Source organism: Xenopus tropicalis, chromosome 2, assembly GCF_000004195.4.
Source record: "Xenopus tropicalis strain Nigerian chromosome 2, UCB_Xtro_10.0, whole genome shotgun sequence".
Classification (NCBI taxonomy): domain Eukaryota; kingdom Metazoa; phylum Chordata; class Amphibia; order Anura; family Pipidae; genus Xenopus; species Xenopus tropicalis.
In genome coordinates this window covers 176,500,340-176,519,800 of record NC_030678.2, presented here as the reverse complement: position 1 = coordinate 176,519,800, position 19,461 = coordinate 176,500,340, and the positions used below count along the sequence as shown (strand labels likewise).

Genomic DNA, 19,461 nt, shown 5'->3' with positions numbered 1-19,461 from the left:
AATGAAAATAAAAAACTTAAGTGACTTCATAAATGGTCAAAGTTTTAATTTAAACTTCAGCAGAGACTGGGGCATGGGTGGGAATTAAAGGGGATATAAACCCTGCTGCCCAGCGCGGCTCAACCCAACGTTACTCAGTTGTTACTGGGCTACAAATCCCACAATAATGTAACATATAATGAAGCTTGGGGCATGCTGGGAGCTGTAGTCCAGCAACATCAGGGCTGTATTCTTAAAGCAATATTGCCCAATAAAACTTTCCCCCAAATCCCCACAGCCAGCGACTGCTTTAACATGCGAAAAATCCTCCAATGAGAATCCCAGCTGATGTGAGTAAATCCGGCTCCCTGTTCTCTGTTCCTGCAATTGGAGTTGGGAGCAATAAGCACAGTTTCCCAGCACTGAACAAGTCTGTCCCTTTATCCCCATGTCTGATTCCTGTGCCATATAATGAGGGGAGAAAATGCCATCATTATCTCTATATGTAAGGTACCAGCAAGGGGCCTGACACAGTGCTGGGAATCAGCATTCTCACTGGGCAGTTCTTTTGCATTTATAATCAACTTATTTATCAGTACAATTCTCATTGGGGAATTTCCTTGCATCTATAATGATGTTTTTTGGCAACTTCTATAGCAACACTAGGGGGCGCCGTGGGGCAGCATCATGGCTGAGTTTATATCCCCTTTAATTATAAACCAAAATATTTGTTCTTTGCAGGTAACAGAGCACTTTGACTTTCAGGGCTTTAGTCCGGACCCCGTATATGAGAGGGTTGAGCAGGGGAGGGAAGATTAAACCTGATGCAGAGAGGATGACATGGACAATGACGGGAATGTTAATGTCCCCCAATCGGTAGCGAATAAAAATGAATAAAGTGGCGACCAGGAAGATTGAGAAGTTGAGTAGGTGGGTGACCAGGGTGTGAGCCGCTTTCCTACCGGCGTTTTCGGAAACCTTGAGGCAGGTCAGGAAGATCCGCACGTAGCAATAGGCAATAAGCAATAGGTGGACACTTAAAAAACAAGTAAAGTTTATCGTCCCAAATATTTTATTGACGGAGGTGTCTACGCAGGAGAGAACAAAGAGGGCGGTGTTGTCGCAAAAAACGCTCTTGATGTGAACCCCGCAAAGAGGGAGTCTGGCCGAGAGAAGCACCGCGGTGCCCACCAGGAGGCAATTCATGAACAAAGAAGCCAAAACCAGTCTCAGGATCTTCCTGTTGGTCATGATGGCAGCGTAATGTAATGGGTGGCATACGGCCCAGTAGGTGTCATACGCCATGATGGCGAATAGGGAAATTTCACAGTAGCCAAAAAATAAGACGCAGAAAGACTGAATCAAGCAGCCGGCGCGGGAAATCTCCTTGTAGGATAAAAGCAAGTCGACAGTTAGTTTGGGGAAGAAGGTGGAGCTGCCGAAGATGCCGTTGAGCACGAGGTTGGCAATGAGCGTGTACATTGGCTCATGGAGGCTTTCTTCTTGCAACACCACGAGGATGATGATGGTGCTGCACAGCAGGATAAACAGATAGGCCAGGAGCGAGAGGGCACAGTACAGGTAATTTAACCTCTCCATCTCCACAATGCCCAACAGGAGGAAGCTGCTGCTGATGTTGTACAGATCCTCCACCTTCTCTTGGGTCTCACCGGACTTGCAGCCTTCCATAGCCCAAGCCTCAGCGATCCGGAACCCAACTGACAGCCGAATAGGGTATACAGATGTGCAGCTGTGAAACGGCCCAGAGCATGGCACCTCCACCCAAATCAGTTCATTTACTCTACACTGATATTATCCTTATCTGCCAGTTGGGTCTCACCGGACATGCAGCCTTCCATAGCCCAAGCCTCAGCGATCCGGAACCCAACTGACAGCCGAATAGGGAATACAGATGTGCAGCTGTGGAACGGCCCAGAGCCGGGCACCTCCACCCAAATCAGTTCATTTACTCTACACTGATATTATCCTTATCTGCCAGTTGGGTCTCACCGGACATGCAGCCTTCCATAGCCCAAGCCTCAGGGATCCGGGACCCAACTGACAGCCTGATAGGGAATACAGATGTGCAGCTGTGGAACAGCCCAGAGCCGGGCACCTCCACCCAAATCAGTTCATTTACTGTGCACTGGTATTATCCTTATCTGCCAGTGGGTAAGTCCCTATATATACTCCCTATATATATACCATACCGGTCCCTAGTTATCTCCCCATGGAAACCCCACACACTGTATTCTCTGCAGGAATCCGTGCACCAAAGCAAATGGGAATGACACCTGATGGATCCAACAGTCTCAGAGCGGATAAATCCACGTGTATCTGGGCTTGTTAACATTCCAGTGTGTATTTCCCATCTGACAATCCTGATTTACTTGCAGAGTCAACATAAAATATCAGCTGTGGTACCTTGTTTCCTTGTTTCTTTGTACAAGATAATAAACCACCCAACCTTTAGGCCTATTCCACACAGCCAAGGGCAAGAATCAGCCCAACCGGAGCCGCTGCCTCAGCCCAGGAGCAGGCACATTTATCAGTACAATTCTCATTGGGGAATTTTCTTGCAACTATAATGATGTTTTTTGGCAACTTCTATAGCAAAACTAGGGGGGGCCGTGGGGCAGCATCATGGCTGGGTCTACAACACATTTAGTATGTGTTAGTACAATAACATGAAGTATGAAATAAAGAGGGTAAATATAGTGAGAGATAAATTTCTTCTAAGGGGGCCACATTCCAGCCTATGCTGCACCAAGGAAATAGGAAAGGAAACAAACCTTATTATTCATTTATACTTACAGTGGCTTGCAAAAGTATTCGGCCCCCTTGAACTTTCCCACATTTTGTCACATTACAGCCACAAACATGAATCCATTTTATTGGAATTCCACGGGAAAGCCCAATACAAAGTGGGGTACACGTGAGAAGTGGAGGGAAAATCATACATGATTCCAAACATTTTTTACAAATAAATAACTGCAAAGTGGGGTGTGCGTAATTATTCAGCCCCCTTTGGTCTGAGTGCAGTCAGTTGCCCATAGACATTGCCTGATGAGTGCTAATGACTAAATAGAGTGCCCCTGTGTGTAATCTAATGTCAGTACAAATACAGCTGCTCTGTGACGGCCTCAGAGGTTGCTAAGGGAATATTGGGAGCAACAACACCATGAAGCCCAAAGAACACACCAGACAGGTCAGGGATAAAGTTATTGAGAAATTTAAAGCAGGCTTAGGCTACAAACAGATTCCCAAAGCCTTGAACATCCCACGGAGCCCTGTTCCACCGATCATTCAGAAATGGAAGGAGTATGGCACAACTGTAACCCTACCCAGGCACAGCCGCCCCCCCCTAAACTCACAGGCCCAACAAGCGCTGATCAGAAATGCAGCCAAGGGGCCCATGGTGACTCTGGGGGGGCTGCAGGGATCTACAGCTCAGGGGGGGAATCTGTCCATAGGCAACTATTAGTCGTGCACTGCACAAAGTTGGCCTTTATGGAAGAGTGGCAAGAAGAAAGCCATTGGTAACAGAAAACCATAAGAAGTCCCGTTTGCAGTTTGCCACAAGCCATGTGGGGGGGGGGGGGGCAGCAAACATGTGGGAGAAGGGGCTCTGGTCAGATGAGACCAAAATGGAACTTTTTGGCCAAAATGCAAAACGCTATGTGTGGCGGAAAACTAACACTGCACATCACTCTGAACCCACCATCCCCACTGTCACATATGGGGGGGCAGCATCATGCTCTGGGGGGGCTTCTCTTCAGCAGGGACAGGGAAGCTGCTCAGAGTTGATGGGAAGATGGATGGAGCCAAAACACTTGAGACTGGGGCGGAGGTTCACCTTCCAGCAGGACAACGACCCTAAACATAAAGCCAGGGCAACAATGGGTTAAACCCAAACATATCCATGTGTTAGACTGGCCCAGTCACAGCCCAGATCTAAATCCAATGGAGAATCTGTGGCAAGATCTGAAAACTGCTGTTCCCAAAGGCTGACCATCTAATCTGACTGAGCTGGAGCTGTTTTGCAAAGAAGAATGGGCAAGGATTTCAGTCTGTAGATGGGCAAAGCGGGTAGAGACATACCCTAAAGCCTGGCAGCTGGAATTGCAGCAAAAGGGGGTTCTACAAAGTATTGTAGAATAATTACGCACACCCCACTTTGCACTTATTTATTTGTAAAAAATGTTTGGAATCATGTATGATTTTCCTTCCACTTCTCACGTGTACCCCACTTTGTATTGGGCTTTCACGTGGAATTCCAATAAAATTGATTCATGTTTGTGGCTGTAATGTGGCAAAATGTGGAAAAGTTCAAGGGGGCCGAATACTTTTGCAATCCACTGTATTATACCCCACACATTTCAATATAAAAACAGAGACAATTCATGCCACTCAATGACCCACCGGACATTGTCCCGCATAGACTTAGCGTTAAGGTACCCATACACTGGCCGATTCTAGCTGCTGATATGGGTCCCTTAGATTCGGCAGCTTATTGCCCCATGTAGGGGCAGAACCGAGGGGCCTGGCCGACTGATATCTGGCCTGAACTCGGCTAGATATCGATGGGCCAGGTTAGAAAATCCAGTCGGATCAGGGACCTCATCGGCTCGTTGATGCGGTCCCCGAACTGCCTGCCCCATTTCCTCGTGTAGAATTTGATCGTTTGGCCCTGGGATCGTTTGGCCGATCGTATGGCTCCCCGATATCGCCTACCCATAGGTGGGGATATCGGGTGAAGATCCGCTCGCTTGGCGACATCGCCAAGCCAGCGGATCTGCCCATGTATGGCCAGCTTTAGACTCTCCAAGAATCACTGATATTAGATATGGCACCAGATTCATATCAGACCACTCCCTCCTCATCATTCAAGTACAACCGAGTAAACACCCAGACACTAAACGGTGGCGGCTAAGCCCCCTGTGGCTGGCCCAGGAAGAAATAGCTGAGAAGGTGCAAAACTCAGCCGAACAATATTGGAAGGAGAATTCTGGTTCGACCTCATCAGCCATCCTATGGGGTGCCTTCAAGGCTGTAGCTAGGGGTACTCTTATACAAGCCATTAACATAGCTAGGACCAAAGCCAAATTGGAGGTTGACCAAGCAATAGAGGAAGCAGAGGTTGCTGTGGCCTCCTACATAACAACCCCCTCACCAGAAAATCACCAAATATTAACGCAGGTACAGACAAAACTGAAATGTAAACTAACTGAAATCGTGGGTTTGAGCAGGGGGAAAAACAGGGGAGCTCTTGGCATTTATATCTAATATAACCTGACCCCAAACGATAATACACAGAATTCTATTAGAGACCGGAGAAATAACAGATTTGGGGAATCCTATAGCAACCTCTATAAATCTAAAGTACAATATAACTCAGTGCAACTTCAAAAGTATCTAGACTCTATTACTTTCCCAAAACTATGCCCTGCAGCAGTTTCCTTTCTAGATAAACCAATAACGGCCGGGGAAATCCAAGAGGCAATAACATCAATGGCATCCTCAAAGGCCCCTGGGCTGGATGGATTCCCAATAGAGTGGTACAGAGCTATGGGCAACCAGCTAGCGGGCACCCTATGGGAAACACTTACTCAATCAGCAAAACAAAACAGCCTACCGCCTTCTTTTGCAAATGCCCTCGTCCTAATCCATAAAGAAGGGAAACCCCCAGAACAGTGGGCCCCGAGCAATACATCCCTATGAACATCACCCCCATAAATCAGCAACATCCCTAACGCATTAGGCTTCCCTTCCCCTCACTTTGTGGGGAAGGATAAATGTAATTAAAATGATATTCCTCCCAAAGTATTTATACATCTTCCATAATGCACTGACCATAATACCCAAACAAATTTGTGATTCTATCCTCGCCCAGATGCGCCCCTTCCTTTGGGAAAACAAGGTACCACGGGTCTCATTCACCACACTGACGGCTCCTTATGATCAAGGAGGATTGGGTCTTCCAAATCTTTTTTTCTACTACCTAGCGGCACAACTTAGTTATATTAATTGGTGGCTTACTCAGGAACTGGAAAACCATAATGTGGTACTCCAGGCCAACACTCTAGGCTCACTACAAGCACTGAAACATGACCTGTTTAGGAAACCCAAAGACCACCTACCTCTACCTCCATGTATGAAGGCACCGATAGCCGCTTGGCAAGTAGCATCGAAACTGGCAAAAGTTACATTCCCAAAACTTTCCTCCTCTCTACCATTGTGGAAAAATTCAAACTTACAACACTTCTACCGCTCTGAGGTTATATGGGTTTGGGCACCAAAGAAAATGAAATATCTAGGAGAAGTCCTTATAAACTCCAAATTTATTGATATGGTGGAACTTAGGGACAAAATGAACGTGCCGCAATTGCCCATGTACAGGTATCTGCAGATGAGACACATTTAGAGCTCAGTTTGGGGCAACAGAGCTGACTCTAAAGGAACCACCACTCCTCTCCCTGCTAAGGAGAAAAGACCCCAGTAAAATGGTCTCCCTTATATATACTCAAATACTGTCCACTGGTCCAGCCCCATTTCAGTCGGCATATAACAGATGGCGAGAAAATATCCGTGGTCTAGGGCCTGATCAATGGGAAGAAATCACTGGAAATCTATATAAATTCCTGATCTGCTCTAGAGACAGATTGATCCAGCATAAATTCATACTTATTCAACTTATTATACCCCAAATAGACTATTCCCCATGGGCCAAATCCCAGCCCCCATTTGTAAAAGGTGTGGAGAAGTAGATGGGTCCTACTGGCACATGATCTGGGCTTGTCCCATCATTAGTAAATATTGGGTAACAATTACCAGGTACATGATTAGAACCTTAGCCCTCCCACCACTGCTTCAACCAGAAATAAGTCTATTAGGTCTTGTGGATGATATTGTTCCTACTAACTATGCAAGGTATTTTTGGTAAGATCCCTATTGTATTATGCCAGAAGAGTGCTAATCATGCATTGGATGGCTCCCCTCCCTCCTCAAAAGGCTGGGTGGATAGAACTAGTTAATAAAATGCTTCCGTTAATCAAGCTCACATATGGATCTAGAGGCCAACCGAATAAGTTTGATAGAGTCTGGGGAGGCTGGCTGGGAACCCACCTACTTAGATTACCATGAGTGAATATGTGAAGGTATTTGTAAGTTATTGTGCAATAAACGGTAAAACTCAGCTATGGCTGTAACCCCCTCCCTTCCCTCCCCTCCTCTTTTCTGTATCCCTATACCTACATACTGATAAAACCAATCAAATTAAGCTCACACTCTCTATTCACCAATTAAACCAGTCGTGCCCTCAGTCCCCCACAAACCACATCCACGGTCATTACTGCCCACCTCAATCAGGAGTGCTGGGAAGTGCATTATGGACAAGATTTGCTTTATTAATGACAAAAAAATATTTTGTTGTACCAATGACCTGCCCAGCCTAACGCGTTTTGCACTATAATGCACTTCATTCTAGGAGACTGGATAAACGTAGCTCAGGAATGACCCCGTTTGGATAGTTTCTGTAGGTGACAAACAATTTTATATTTCAGTGCCTTTATCCTTATTCCGTATATAAGGGGGGTGAGCATGGGAGGGAACACTAGGGCAGTGACGGCAGGAATATAGAGGGGAATCCCTGTATTCTCCATCCTGTAACGAATAAATATGAACAAGACTCCTATCAGGAAAATGGAGAAGTTTAGCAAGTGGGTCACCACCGTGTGAATGGCTTTCCTACTGGCGTCTTTAGATACCTTCAGGCACACCAGGAATATCTGTATGTAGGAAACGGCTATGATGAGTATGGCAGATAATAAATAGCTAATAAATAGAATAGATCCATAGACCTTATTTAGAGAGGTATCCACGCAGGACAGGTTGATAATGGACATGTTGTCACAAAAAATACTGTTTAGTTTTGATCCACAAAGAGGGAGCCTTGTGGCGAGAAGGACAGTGCTCAGGGCTAAGGTCAAGTTCAAAAACAATGATCCTGCGATGAGGTTGAGGGCCACTGTGCTGGTCATCAAAGTGCCATAGCGTAAGGGGTTACACACCGCTACATACATATCATACGCCATGATGGTGAAGGTGGAGATCTCACAGTAGGTGGCGACCAGCAAGCAAAAGGCTTGAATGAAGCAGCCGGCACGAGAGATCATGAGTAAAGAAAAGAACAAGTCAACTATCAACTTTGGGAAGAAAGCGGAGCTGCCAAACAGCCCGTTCACCACCAGATTAGCAATGAGGATGTACATGGGCTGATGAAGGCTCTCATTCCCCAACACCACTAAGACGACCATGAGGTTGGACAGGAGAGTGAACATGTACAACACTAGGGAAAGAACGCTGTAGAGATATTTTAAGCTTTCCATCTCCACTAGGCCAAGGAGGATGAAGTTGGTGCTTTGGTTGAACTCCATCCTACCTCGACCAAATCTAATTCACAAGTGATGAAGGAGATGGCTGAGTTGGCTTTCCAGGTTCAGCACAGAAGCTTAAATAATAGTTTAGCATTCACTGCCGCCCCAACACCTCCTAGATCTACTGTACATCTCCGAGAGATGGTGGCTCCTTATAAATATCAGCTTATCCGTATGTTAGCGCTCCCGGGCTGCCTGCCCAGTCCCAGTGGAACTGTAGGAACTGTAGAGTCTGCAGGAAGAGGTGCAGTGAAGCATATGAGAATTGGCAATGAGCGAATGATACAAACATGTCTGAGCTTTCAGATGATGCTGCAAAGACAATGGGATGGCTGCTAAAAACGAAAAATCAGCACAAACTGCACCATGGGCCTTGTATTGGGTTGTATTGTTTGGGTATATACAGTATTTCTTTGTATTGAACATGTATCCAGCATATCCAAATAAACTATTTCTCTGCAAAAATATGAATAACTTGGAAAGCCATGAGTAGTAATTGACCCTTTTACTTTATGTGTGAGTAGTAAGCCCAAGTGCCCAAGGCTGCCCAAAGCCAACCTCCACCCTGGTTGCGTCCTAATGCCCAAGTTCAAATTCAAGTATGTAATGCTGCACACCTACAGAATCAATACAATAAGGTGGGTGCTCACTGCAGGGGTCCCCTGTAAGATGCCTGCTTTTTATATGTGCCCCTGACGAAGACCCCCCCTCCTTTTGATTGGGGGTCGAAACGCATTGGTTTTTTTTATATGGAAAATAAAGCTGTAACTTTTATCATTTGGATGTGCCCTAATGCCCAAGTTCAGCTTAATTGGCTGCCTCTATGGTTACACAGCGGCTTATTCATATTAACTGCACTTAGTTATCTGTACCTAATTATTCAATTATTCGTGCTCAAAGCTCAGTTCTGGCCAGCGGTGTGGGTCACAACTCCAGGCTCTGACGTGTGTTCAGCACCATGGGACCTGTTATCCAGAATGCTTGGAACCTGGCTTTCTGGATAAGGGATCTTTCTGTAATTTGGGTCTCCATACCTTAGGGTTGATTCACTAAAGGTCGATAAGTTTTATCGCACGTTTTTTCGAGTTAAAATAGACGCGACAATTAGCGCACGATTCACTACAGTATTACCGCATGCATTAATTCGCAAATCGCACGCGTTAAATTTCCCGCTACCGCATGCGTTAATTTGAGCGCAGAAATGAATACTAACGCATGATTCACAAACACTTAGACGCGCTAAATATCGCATTAGTCTGTGAGAAAATTAACCCCTACTTGGGGTAATTATAGAAAAGTGCAGTTAATGAGCTTTTGGCAACAAGTTTGTGTTGGCCCCAGAGTGACGCAGCCGCCAGTTTGCAGGGAAATGGGCATTTTTAATACAGTAATTTTCCGTAAGTATTGGCGTGTATGGCTAACATGGCGTGCGTTTATTCGCACTATATCGGTGAATATTTAGTCGCCATAATATTCGTTAATATTCGGTGGCAGCGCGCATGCGAAAAGTAGCGCACACGTTATTTAGCGTGCATAGAGTCTTCGTGACTAAAATATTGCATGCAGTATTGCGCGTAAATTAACGCGTGTTCTTATAATGAATCGTGCGTTGTCGTGAAAATTCAGACGCGATAAAATTTTACAGCACGCTATAAATAGCGCTCGTTTTAACGCACTTTAGTGAATCAGCCCTCTTAAGTCTACTAAAAAATAAAGCATTGCAAGGAATACACCTCAGGGCACTTAATGGGGATCCACTGGGCTGCTATGGCTATTCAGAGCTAACTGAGTAGTATTGGCACCCGAGGCAATATCGCTTGGTCCAGCACCCTACCTCCCTCTTCCCCATCTGATCAATCACCCCCATTCTTCTTGCACCCCACCTGATTGCTCCCCCCTATTCATCACTCCACCACTCAGTCTGCATAGCCCAGTAGAGCATTCTGCTCTCTCCAACCAAGCCAATCACATTCCATTTAATTGCACCAGAGGCAGTTGCTACCCCTTGTTCTTGCCCTGTGGCTCACCATAACACACAAAGTTGTATCTCATTAGGGAATTGTCTTCTGGGTCTCAAGTGTATTTGCCAGACCCAACCATCCCTTTTGGGTCAGCAGGAAAACTCAGGGGTTCCTTCTCATGGTGTGTGTCCCTGGAAATATCTATATAGACAGATGGGGGTCCCTTGGGAGGGGCAACCCCCAGTCCGACCCTGTAGTTCATATTATCTCCTTCAAACTACTTTTTGGAGCCCACAAATGTGCGTCCAAGACTGTAATCCATGTCCCCAGATTACGTTTTCCTGATCTGTGTGCATTTCTTACTCTCCCCGTGCTGAGGGTCTGAGGCTGGGGCACCTTCCCCACGCTTTATATTTAGTGACATATTATTTACATCAATCTTTTTCTCTACTCATATACTGTGGTTTATGTTTCAGTATATTTTTCTTCCATTACGAGGATGATGCCAAGGCCTTGGCTTTAGTTCAAGCAACTAGACTCCCTTACGTCCCCAACGTGGAGAAGTGGAACATGGGGCACCTTTCCCTACTTCTGTCTTCAGAGAACATTTATAGTTCTGCAACTCACTGTATGGGGCTTTTACATGTAAAAAAAAAAAAATAAACCAGCCCATCAGTCAACAGATAGCAATGGCAGTCACCCTGAGACTTTTACTGTCCATCAGTTGCCAGTCACGGTTAGTTTCTGCTAAATGGCAGTGTTGGTCTCAAGTGGTGGGATATATTTTTATTTAGACCTGTAACCCTATCCTCACCGCTTCTGGCACTTTTGACAGTGTTACACTCCACGTGTGGCGCTTACCTGATGGCACGGGGCAAACCTGAATCACTCCGCAGTGGTATTGGGAGAGACTGGGTACCTGGTACTTTTTGGGGCAGTGCCTCCACCTAGTGGGATCTGGGAGTGCACCTACGGGGGCCCCACTAGGAACAATAATAATACACACACAGTACTTGATAAACGAAATAACTTTTATCTGAAATAAAGGGGAAACTAATACATATAACACTCCTATCAAAGTGGCAATAAGGGCCTTACTAACTAGCTTTGCCAGCGCAAGCTGTCTCACTAACTGTTAGTTCTTTAGCTCAGTCCAAAGGAAAGTTTATATACTTTAATCTTCAAGCGCTCCTTTATTAGTTTCACTTTAATGATAATCACTCCAGGGATCTCTTTGGGTGATTCACACAGAATCTTCAGGCGAGTCCAGCACTCACAGCCATGCAGTGCGACTACTAGCCCCTTTAGCTACTCAGATGGGATTCCCCTGCAGGTGTTTGTTCCTCCAGTCAGGACTCCTCACAGGATCTCTGTCTCTCCAGTTACAGGGTCTGCCTTCCCTGTACCAGCCTGTTCCAAAGGCCAGCTTCTTGTTGTGCAGCTCCTCTCTCTGAGCCCACGTGCAGCTTCTGGAGCTCTGGGACTTTCTCTCTCCTCCCACTGACTTCCTCTCCCAGGCTGCTTTGCAACTTCCGGCAGCCCTGAGCTTTCTGTTCACCTTGTTGCTAGGCAGCAGCTCACAGCACAAAGTCTCAGTGCCAGCTCCCCTACAGGGAACAGTAGCAGGAGGGGGGTAAGTGCAGGGACCCAGCACTACCTCCATACATTCTCCCCCTGCTTGAATGGGCAACGTCCTCGCTTGCCCTTTCTCACCATTCTTATTCTCCCTAACCTTTGGGGGAGATACACAGGGGAAAGCTTCCTCACTAACTGCCCTGACACTTCCCCTGCCTGAAGGTCTACGCATTCCCAGGCCCAGTCTCTTACTTTTATTGGGGGTGCCAGAGTCCTCAGAGACCATCCTCGTGCCACAGGATTTCTCTTCACAAATATCCACTTCACATGGGAAAGATGTCACATATACATCAGTGAAGTCTTCATTCCGTCCCCAGTCACAGGTGTGGGAAGTATGACCGTACCAACCACAGGTGTAACACCTCACCTGATTACGTCTCTTCTGATACCTCTTTTGGGGTGGCTTCCTCACAGCACAGCCAGATGAAATAACTTCTGTAGCTGCAGCACTTTCACGTTGCGTCGGACAGTGTGGGGATATATGGCCCAACCGGCCACAACGGAAGCACTTTGGTGGGTCACCGCGAGCACCACCTGCTTTAGGAAATGAAGAGGGTCTAGACATAGTTGACCCCTCTTCCTTTTCTGACACACGAGCCTTGAGCTGAGCAACCTGTTTTTTTAACTCGGCAATCTCTTCCGCTTTCTGCGAATCACTGGATGTCCTTTCAGAACCACGACTTTTCTTCTCTCGTCGCAGAACATTAACTTCCTCCTTTCGGATCTCACGGATCAGCTCCTGATAAGTTGGTTCTTTCTTTCCTCTGTAGAAAGATCTCAACATCACAGCTGTGGGGTCCATAGATAAAGCCCCTCTGAATAACTGTTGTAGCCTCATAGAATCAACACGATCTGTAGCAATGATTCTTCGGCAAACAAGTAATTTTAGCATTTGCTGCAGTCGCTTCACGTACTCAGACAGATTCTCTTTTTCTTTCTGCATGCAAGACTGAAATTTGTACAACATTTCAATTTCATCTTCCACCGGTCCATATGTATCTTCCAGTACTTCTATCAACTTCTCAGGACCATCTTGTGGGTACACCTCTCGGTGGAGCTTAATTAGGTCCAATGCAGGCCCTCGCAAACTCTCCTGGATCTTGCGACATAAAGCAGGGCCAGAGCCAGGCCAATCGGTAATAGCAACCAAAGCAGCATCTCTCCAGGCCTCAAAGGCCTCTTCACCTGGAGGAGTAGGTTCCATACCTGAGAATATTTTTAGTCTCTTATAATTTCCATTGTATGCCAGCTGTCTCAAATTCTCACCGACTTGGGCCAAGACTTCCACCAGCTGAGCTGCCTCAACAACATCACTTAGAGGTCGGCTCCTCCCAGCAGAGTTCAAGCTTTCACATGATGCAGTGTATTTCAACTTTGTCTCAGGTGTCACATCAAACAGTCTTTTAGTCACTGGGCTGTGACCAGCAGCGGGTATCTGTGGGGTGCCACTGCACAAGGGATTTGGGTTCTCCAGATCACCTCCCACTTCATCCTCACTGTCACTAAGTTCCTTCTCCTCAGGGACATCCGGTAAGACAATTTGCCAGTAATCATGGTCTTCCGCCTGTACACCACGTGCACATGTTTCTCTGTTAATCTCAGCAGGACTATCCACAAGCACATTTAAGAGGATGCCATCTGGGTCTCGTCGCGAAGCTACCACTCTAGGTCTATAAATAGATCCATCTGCATCTAGGATCTTGTAAATAAATTCCTCTTTTGTTTTTGGTATCATAGGGCCCACTACAGCAGTCTTTTTCGGGTTTAGGCCCAAACTCTTGCACCAGTCCAGAACACTCTGGGGACTCTCAGTAGATGACGCCATCTTGTTTCACTTTCTGTGCAACCAGGTCCCAGCCAAATCTCAGCAGTGCCTCCAAAATGTAACCCTATCCTCACCGCTTCTGGCACTTTTGACAGTGTTACACTCCACGTGTGGCGCTTACCTGATGGCACGGGACAAACCTGAATCACTCGGCAGTGGTATGGGGAGAGACTGGGTACCTGGTACTTATTAGCGCAGTGCCTCCACCTAGTGGGATCCGGGAATGCACCTACGGGGGCCCCACTAGGAACAATAATAATACACACACAGTACTTGATAAACGAAATAACTTTTATCTGAAATAAAGGGGAAACTAATACATATAACACTCCTATCAAAGTGGCAATAAGGGCCTTACTAACTAGCTTTGCCAGCGCAAGCTGTCTCACTAACTGTTAGTTCTTTAGCTCAGTCCAAAGGAAAGTTTATATACTTTAATCTTCAAGCGCTCCTTTATTAGTTTCACTTTAATGATACTCACTCCAGGGATCTCTTTGGGTGATTCACACAGAATCTTCAGGCGAGTCCAGCACTTACAGCCATGCAGTGCGACTACTAGCCCCTTTAGGTACTCAGATGGGCTCCCCCTACAGGTGTTTGTTCCTCCAGTCAGGACTCCTCACAGGATCTCTGTCTCTCCAGGTACAGGGTCTGCCTTCCCTGTACCAGCCTGTTCCAAAGGCCAGCTTCTCCTTGTGCTGCTCCTCTCTCTGAGCCCACGTGCAGCTTCTGGAACTCTGGGACTTTCTCTCTCCTCCCACTGGCTTCCTCTCCCAGGCTGCTTTGCAACTTCCGGCAGCCCTGAGCTTGCTGTTCACCTTGTTGCTAGGCAGCAGCTCACAGCACAAAGTCTCAGTGCTGCCCCCTACAGGGAACAGCAGCAGGAGGGGGGTAAGTGCAGGGACCCAGCACTACCTCCCTACAGACCCTAACTGCCTATAGTGGAAGAGATTTGAGGGATAACGTTGACAAGAGCAAAGAACAAGGCTCCACCCCTTTAGACTGAAGCAGTGGGTGGGTGATGTTATGATGACTCTATTATGATGATTCTATTAACGAGGGGCTTGGGTGATTTCTTGAGTATAAAATCCAACGCTATTGTGATCTTAAGATCTACAGTTAATTTAGTATAGGCATTGGGTATATATGTGTGTGTATAAGCGCTGGAAGGGTTGAACTTGATGGACTATTGTCTTGTTTCAACCCAGATTAACTCTGTAACTCTGTAACCCCCATACACAAGCTGACTGTTACATTTCTTGGATGAGGGTAACATCCTAGGTATTTGAGGCCGGTAAGTTTGAATGTAATAGCAGGAATAATAACTTCCCTCTATATTGAATAATCTTGGGGTGTCCAGGGATAATAACTGCAGTGCACCTCATAAATCCATATTGGTGTCTCCCTGTACCAGGGACCAGTTGAACTACCTAGCTCAGCAATACCCACAAATTCCGCTCCGTGAGGGCTGTACAGGGACCCAGAGCTTTTGACTTTTTATCAGGGTCAGTCTGGGGGGGTGCAGGGTCCAAGGTGCCCCCTCCGACTGCGTCACCCGCACCCACCGCAGGGGCCCCCACTGTGCCTCCCCTAACCCCCCCTCAACGTCCTTCCCTGAGCATGAGTAAGTGAAATGCGTCAGGAGGGACATCGGCAGCTGGGGAAGTGGCAACAGGGATCAGGCCGGGGCCCACCAAGGTTTTTTCCCAGTGTCCCGGCGGCCCAGTCCGACCCTGCTTTTTATTTACAAACCACACTTGGTCTCAGATGTAAATCTTATTAATATTAGGGATGCACCGAACCCCCGAACCCACACTGAAGGATTCGGCCGAATCCCGAACCGAATCTTAATCCTAATTCACCTGCCAATTTAACCCTTTCCGAATGCTAATTTATGCTAATTATGATTCGGATCGGCCGGGACCACGGATCCTTAAAAAAAAGCCCGGATTCGGCCGAATCCCAAACAAAATCCGGGATATGGTGCATCCCTAATTAATATAGGGTTGAGGGACACAATAAAAGGGTTTGTTGACTCTCAGGGGGGGATTTATCAACGTTCCCATTCAAATATTTGAATTATGGATAAAAAAAATCTGTGAAGCTTGTGAGTTGGGAGTTGCCCCGGGCAAAATCAAGCCATTTTTTTAATTCAAGATTTTCACATTTTCCGAGTTTATTTTTAGTTTGTAAATTGAAAAATTCAAGTTTTATCTTTTTTTTTTAAATACTTTCTACATATTCAGATTTTTAATAAATAAGCAAACATTTGAGTTTTTTAAAATGCGAAGCAGAAAATAACTCTCAAATTCACAAACTCAAACATTGATAAATAAGCCCGTCAGCGTACTGATTGTAACGATGGATTGTCAGTTCTGCAGCCACAGGAAATAATAAGAGTGAATGACATAGGGACATGGGAGAGAAAGTGGGGGCAGTATAAGGGGATGGGGGCAGGATGAGGAGTCAGAGGGGTAGAAAATAAAAGGGGCAAAAGTACAGAGACAATGAACTTTTTGCTTTAAGCCACCGGGGGGCACAGGTTCCGCCTTCATGGGCACCCCGACTGTATGAATTACAATGTGTATTATAGGTGCGATGGCTTCAAATATCAAGTGAAACTGGAGTGTTAGGCTGAGGTGTCCTAAAGGTTCTACAATGTGCCATAGCGCCCCCTCTCCCCCACCCTAGCAACCAGACAGGCATCATTATTATCATTTATTGTGTTTTCAAAAACCACTGTCATTGCCTAGAGCTTTGTGAGTGAGAAAAGTGTCAACACTGAAATTGTTTTACAACCAAAAAATGATTGTCCAAGAACATTGGGGGGCAGCTGGTAACATTGGGGGACAGCTGGTAACATTGGGGGACAGCTGGTAACATTGGGGGGCAGCTGGTAACATTGGGGGACAGTTGGTAACATTGGGGGGCAGCTGGTAACATTGGGGGACAGCTGGTAACATTGGAGGACAGCTGGTAACATTGGGGGACAGCTGGTAACATTGGAGGACAGCTGGTAACATTGGGGGACAGCTGGTAACATTGGGGGACAGCTGGTAACATTGGGGGCAGCTGGTAACATTGGAGGACAGCTGGTAACATTGGGGGGCAGCTGGTAACATTGGGGGACAGCTGGTAACATTGGGGGACAGCTGGTAACATTGGGGGACAGCTGGTAACATTGGGGGGCAGCTGGTAACATTGGGGGACAGCTGGTAACATTGGGGGACAGCTGGTAACATTGGGGGGCAGCTGGTGACATTGGGGGACAGCTGGTAACATTGGGGGACAGCTGCTAATGTTGGGGGACAGCTGGTAACATTGGGGGACAGCTGCTAATGTTGGGGGACAGCTTGTAACATTGGCGGACAGCTGGTAACATTGGGGGGCAGCTGGTAACATTGAGGGACAGTTGGTAACATTGAGGGACAGCTGGTAATATTGGGGGGCAGCTGGTAACATTGGGGGACAGTTGGTAACATTGAGGGACAGCTGGTAATATTGGGGGACAGCTGGTAACATTGAGGGACAGCTGGTAATATTGGGGGACAGCTGGTAACATTGAGGGATAGTTGGTAACATTGAGGGACAGCTGGTAACATTGGGAGGCAGCTGGTAACATTGGGGGACAGCTGGTAATATTGGGGGACAGCTGGTAACATTGAGGGACAGCTGGTAATATTGGGGGACAGCTGGTAACATTGAGGGATAGTTGGTAACATTGAGGGACAGCTGGTAACATTGGGGGACAGTTGGTAACATTGGGGGTCGGCTGGTAACATTGTGGGACAGCTGGTAACATTGGGAGGCAGCTGGTTACATTGGGGGACAGTTGGTAACATTGAGGGACAGCTGGTAATATTGGGGGACAGCTGGTAACATTGGGGGTTGGCTGGTAACATTGTGGGACAGCTGGTAACATTGGGAGGCAGCTGGTTACATTGGGGGACAGCTGGTAACTTTGGGGGACAGCTGGTAATTTTGGGGGACAGCTGGTAACATTGGGGGACAGCTGGTAACATTGGGGAACAGTTGGTAACATTGAGGGACAGCTGGTAATATTGGGGGACAGCTGGTAACATTGAGGGATAGTTGGTAACATTGAGGGACAGCTGGTAACATTGGGAGGCAGCTGGTAACATTGGGGGGCAGCTGGTAACATTGTGGGACAGCTGGTAACATTGGGGGACAGCTGGTTACATTGGGGGACAGCTGGTAACTTTGGGGGACAGCTGGTAACATTGGGGGGCAGCTGGTAACATTGGGGGCAGCTGGTAACATTGGGGGACAGTTGGTAACATTGAGGGACAGCTGGTAACATTGGGGGGCAGCTGGTAACATTGGGGGGCAGCTGGTAACATTGGGGGGCAGCTGGTAACATTGGGGGACAGCTGGTAACATTGGGGAACAGTTGGTAACATTGAGGGACAGCTGGTAATATTGGGGGACAGCTGGTAACATTGAGGGATAGTTGGTAACATTGAGGGACAGCTGGTAACATTGGGAGGCAGCTGGTAACATTGGGGGGCAGCTGGTAACATTGTGGGACAGCTGGTAACATTGGGGGACAGCTGGTTACATTGGGGGACAGCTGGTAACTTTGGGGGACAGCTGGTAACATTGGGGGGCAGCTGGTAACATTGGGGGGCAGCTGGTAACATTGGGGGACAGTTGGTAACATTGAGGGACAGCTGGTAATGTCGGGGGGCAGCTGGTAACATTGAGGGACAGCTGGTAACATTGGGGGACAGCTGGTAACATTGGGGGGCAGCTGGTAACATTGAGGGACAGCTGGTAATGTCGGGGGGCAGCTGGTAACATTGAGGGACAGCTGGTAATGTCGGGGGGCAGCTGGTAACATTGGGGGACAGCTGGTAACATTGGGGGACAGCTAGTAATGTTGGGGGACAGCTGGTAACATTGGGGGACAGCTGGTAACATTGGGGGACAGCTGGTAACATTGAGGGACAGCTGGTAACATTGGGGGACAGCTGGTAACATTGGGGGGCAGCTGGTAACATTAAGGGACAGCTGGTAATGTTGGGGGACAGCTGGTAACATTGGGGGACAGCTGGTAACATTGAGGGACAGCTGGTAACATTGGGGGACAGCGGGTAACATTGGGGGACAGCTGGTAACATTGGGGGACAGCTAGTAATGTTGGGGGACAGCTGGTAACATTGGGGGACAGCTGGTAACATTGGGGGACAGCTAGTAATGTTGGGGGACAGCTGGTAACATTGGGGGACAGTTGGTAACATTGGGGGACAGCTGGTAACATTGGGGGACAGTTGGTAACATTGGGGGACAGCTGGTAACATTGGGGGACAGCTGGTAACATTGGGGGACAGTTGGTAACATTGGGGGACAGCTGGTAACATTGGGGGACAGCTGGTAACATTGGGGGACAGCAGTAACAGCCAGAAGTTCTGTGGAAAATTTGTATTATTAATATTATTTTATATTAAACATTCTAGGTGACCCAATCAGCAGAGGCTTTACACAGAATACAGTACATTATGGTACAAACAACCTCACACTAATTAATAAAGACTCAATAAATATCATTTCATATATAACAGAATATTGGGGATACCACTTGATTTTCATCATTTATTCCAAACTC

General features: G+C 47.0%; 2 protein-coding genes across 2 annotated transcripts; both read right to left on the bottom strand.

The window, feature by feature from the left end:
- Positions 1-687: 687 nt before the first annotated feature.
- Positions 688-1,668, bottom strand: LOC100489228 (olfactory receptor 1M1). The gene has a single exon (XM_002942323.2). It carries the CDS (start codon positions 1,666-1,668, stop codon positions 688-690), a length of 981 nt encoding a protein of 326 aa, XP_002942369.2.
- Positions 1,669-7,484: 5,816 nt separating this feature from the next.
- Positions 7,485-8,414, bottom strand: LOC100489384 (olfactory receptor 8I2). The gene has a single exon (XM_002942324.2). The coding sequence runs from the start codon at positions 8,412-8,414 to the stop codon at positions 7,485-7,487; it is 930 nt and encodes a 309-aa protein (XP_002942370.2).
- Positions 8,415-19,461: the final 11,047 nt, after the last annotated feature.

Coding starts and splice junctions, on each gene's coding strand:
- LOC100489228 (XM_002942323.2), bottom strand. CDS start 1,668: ATGGAAGGCTGCAAGTCCGGTGAGACCCAAGAGAAGGTGGAGGATCTG.
- LOC100489384 (XM_002942324.2), bottom strand. CDS start 8,414: ATGGAGTTCAACCAAAGCACCAACTTCATCCTCCTTGGCCTAGTGGAG.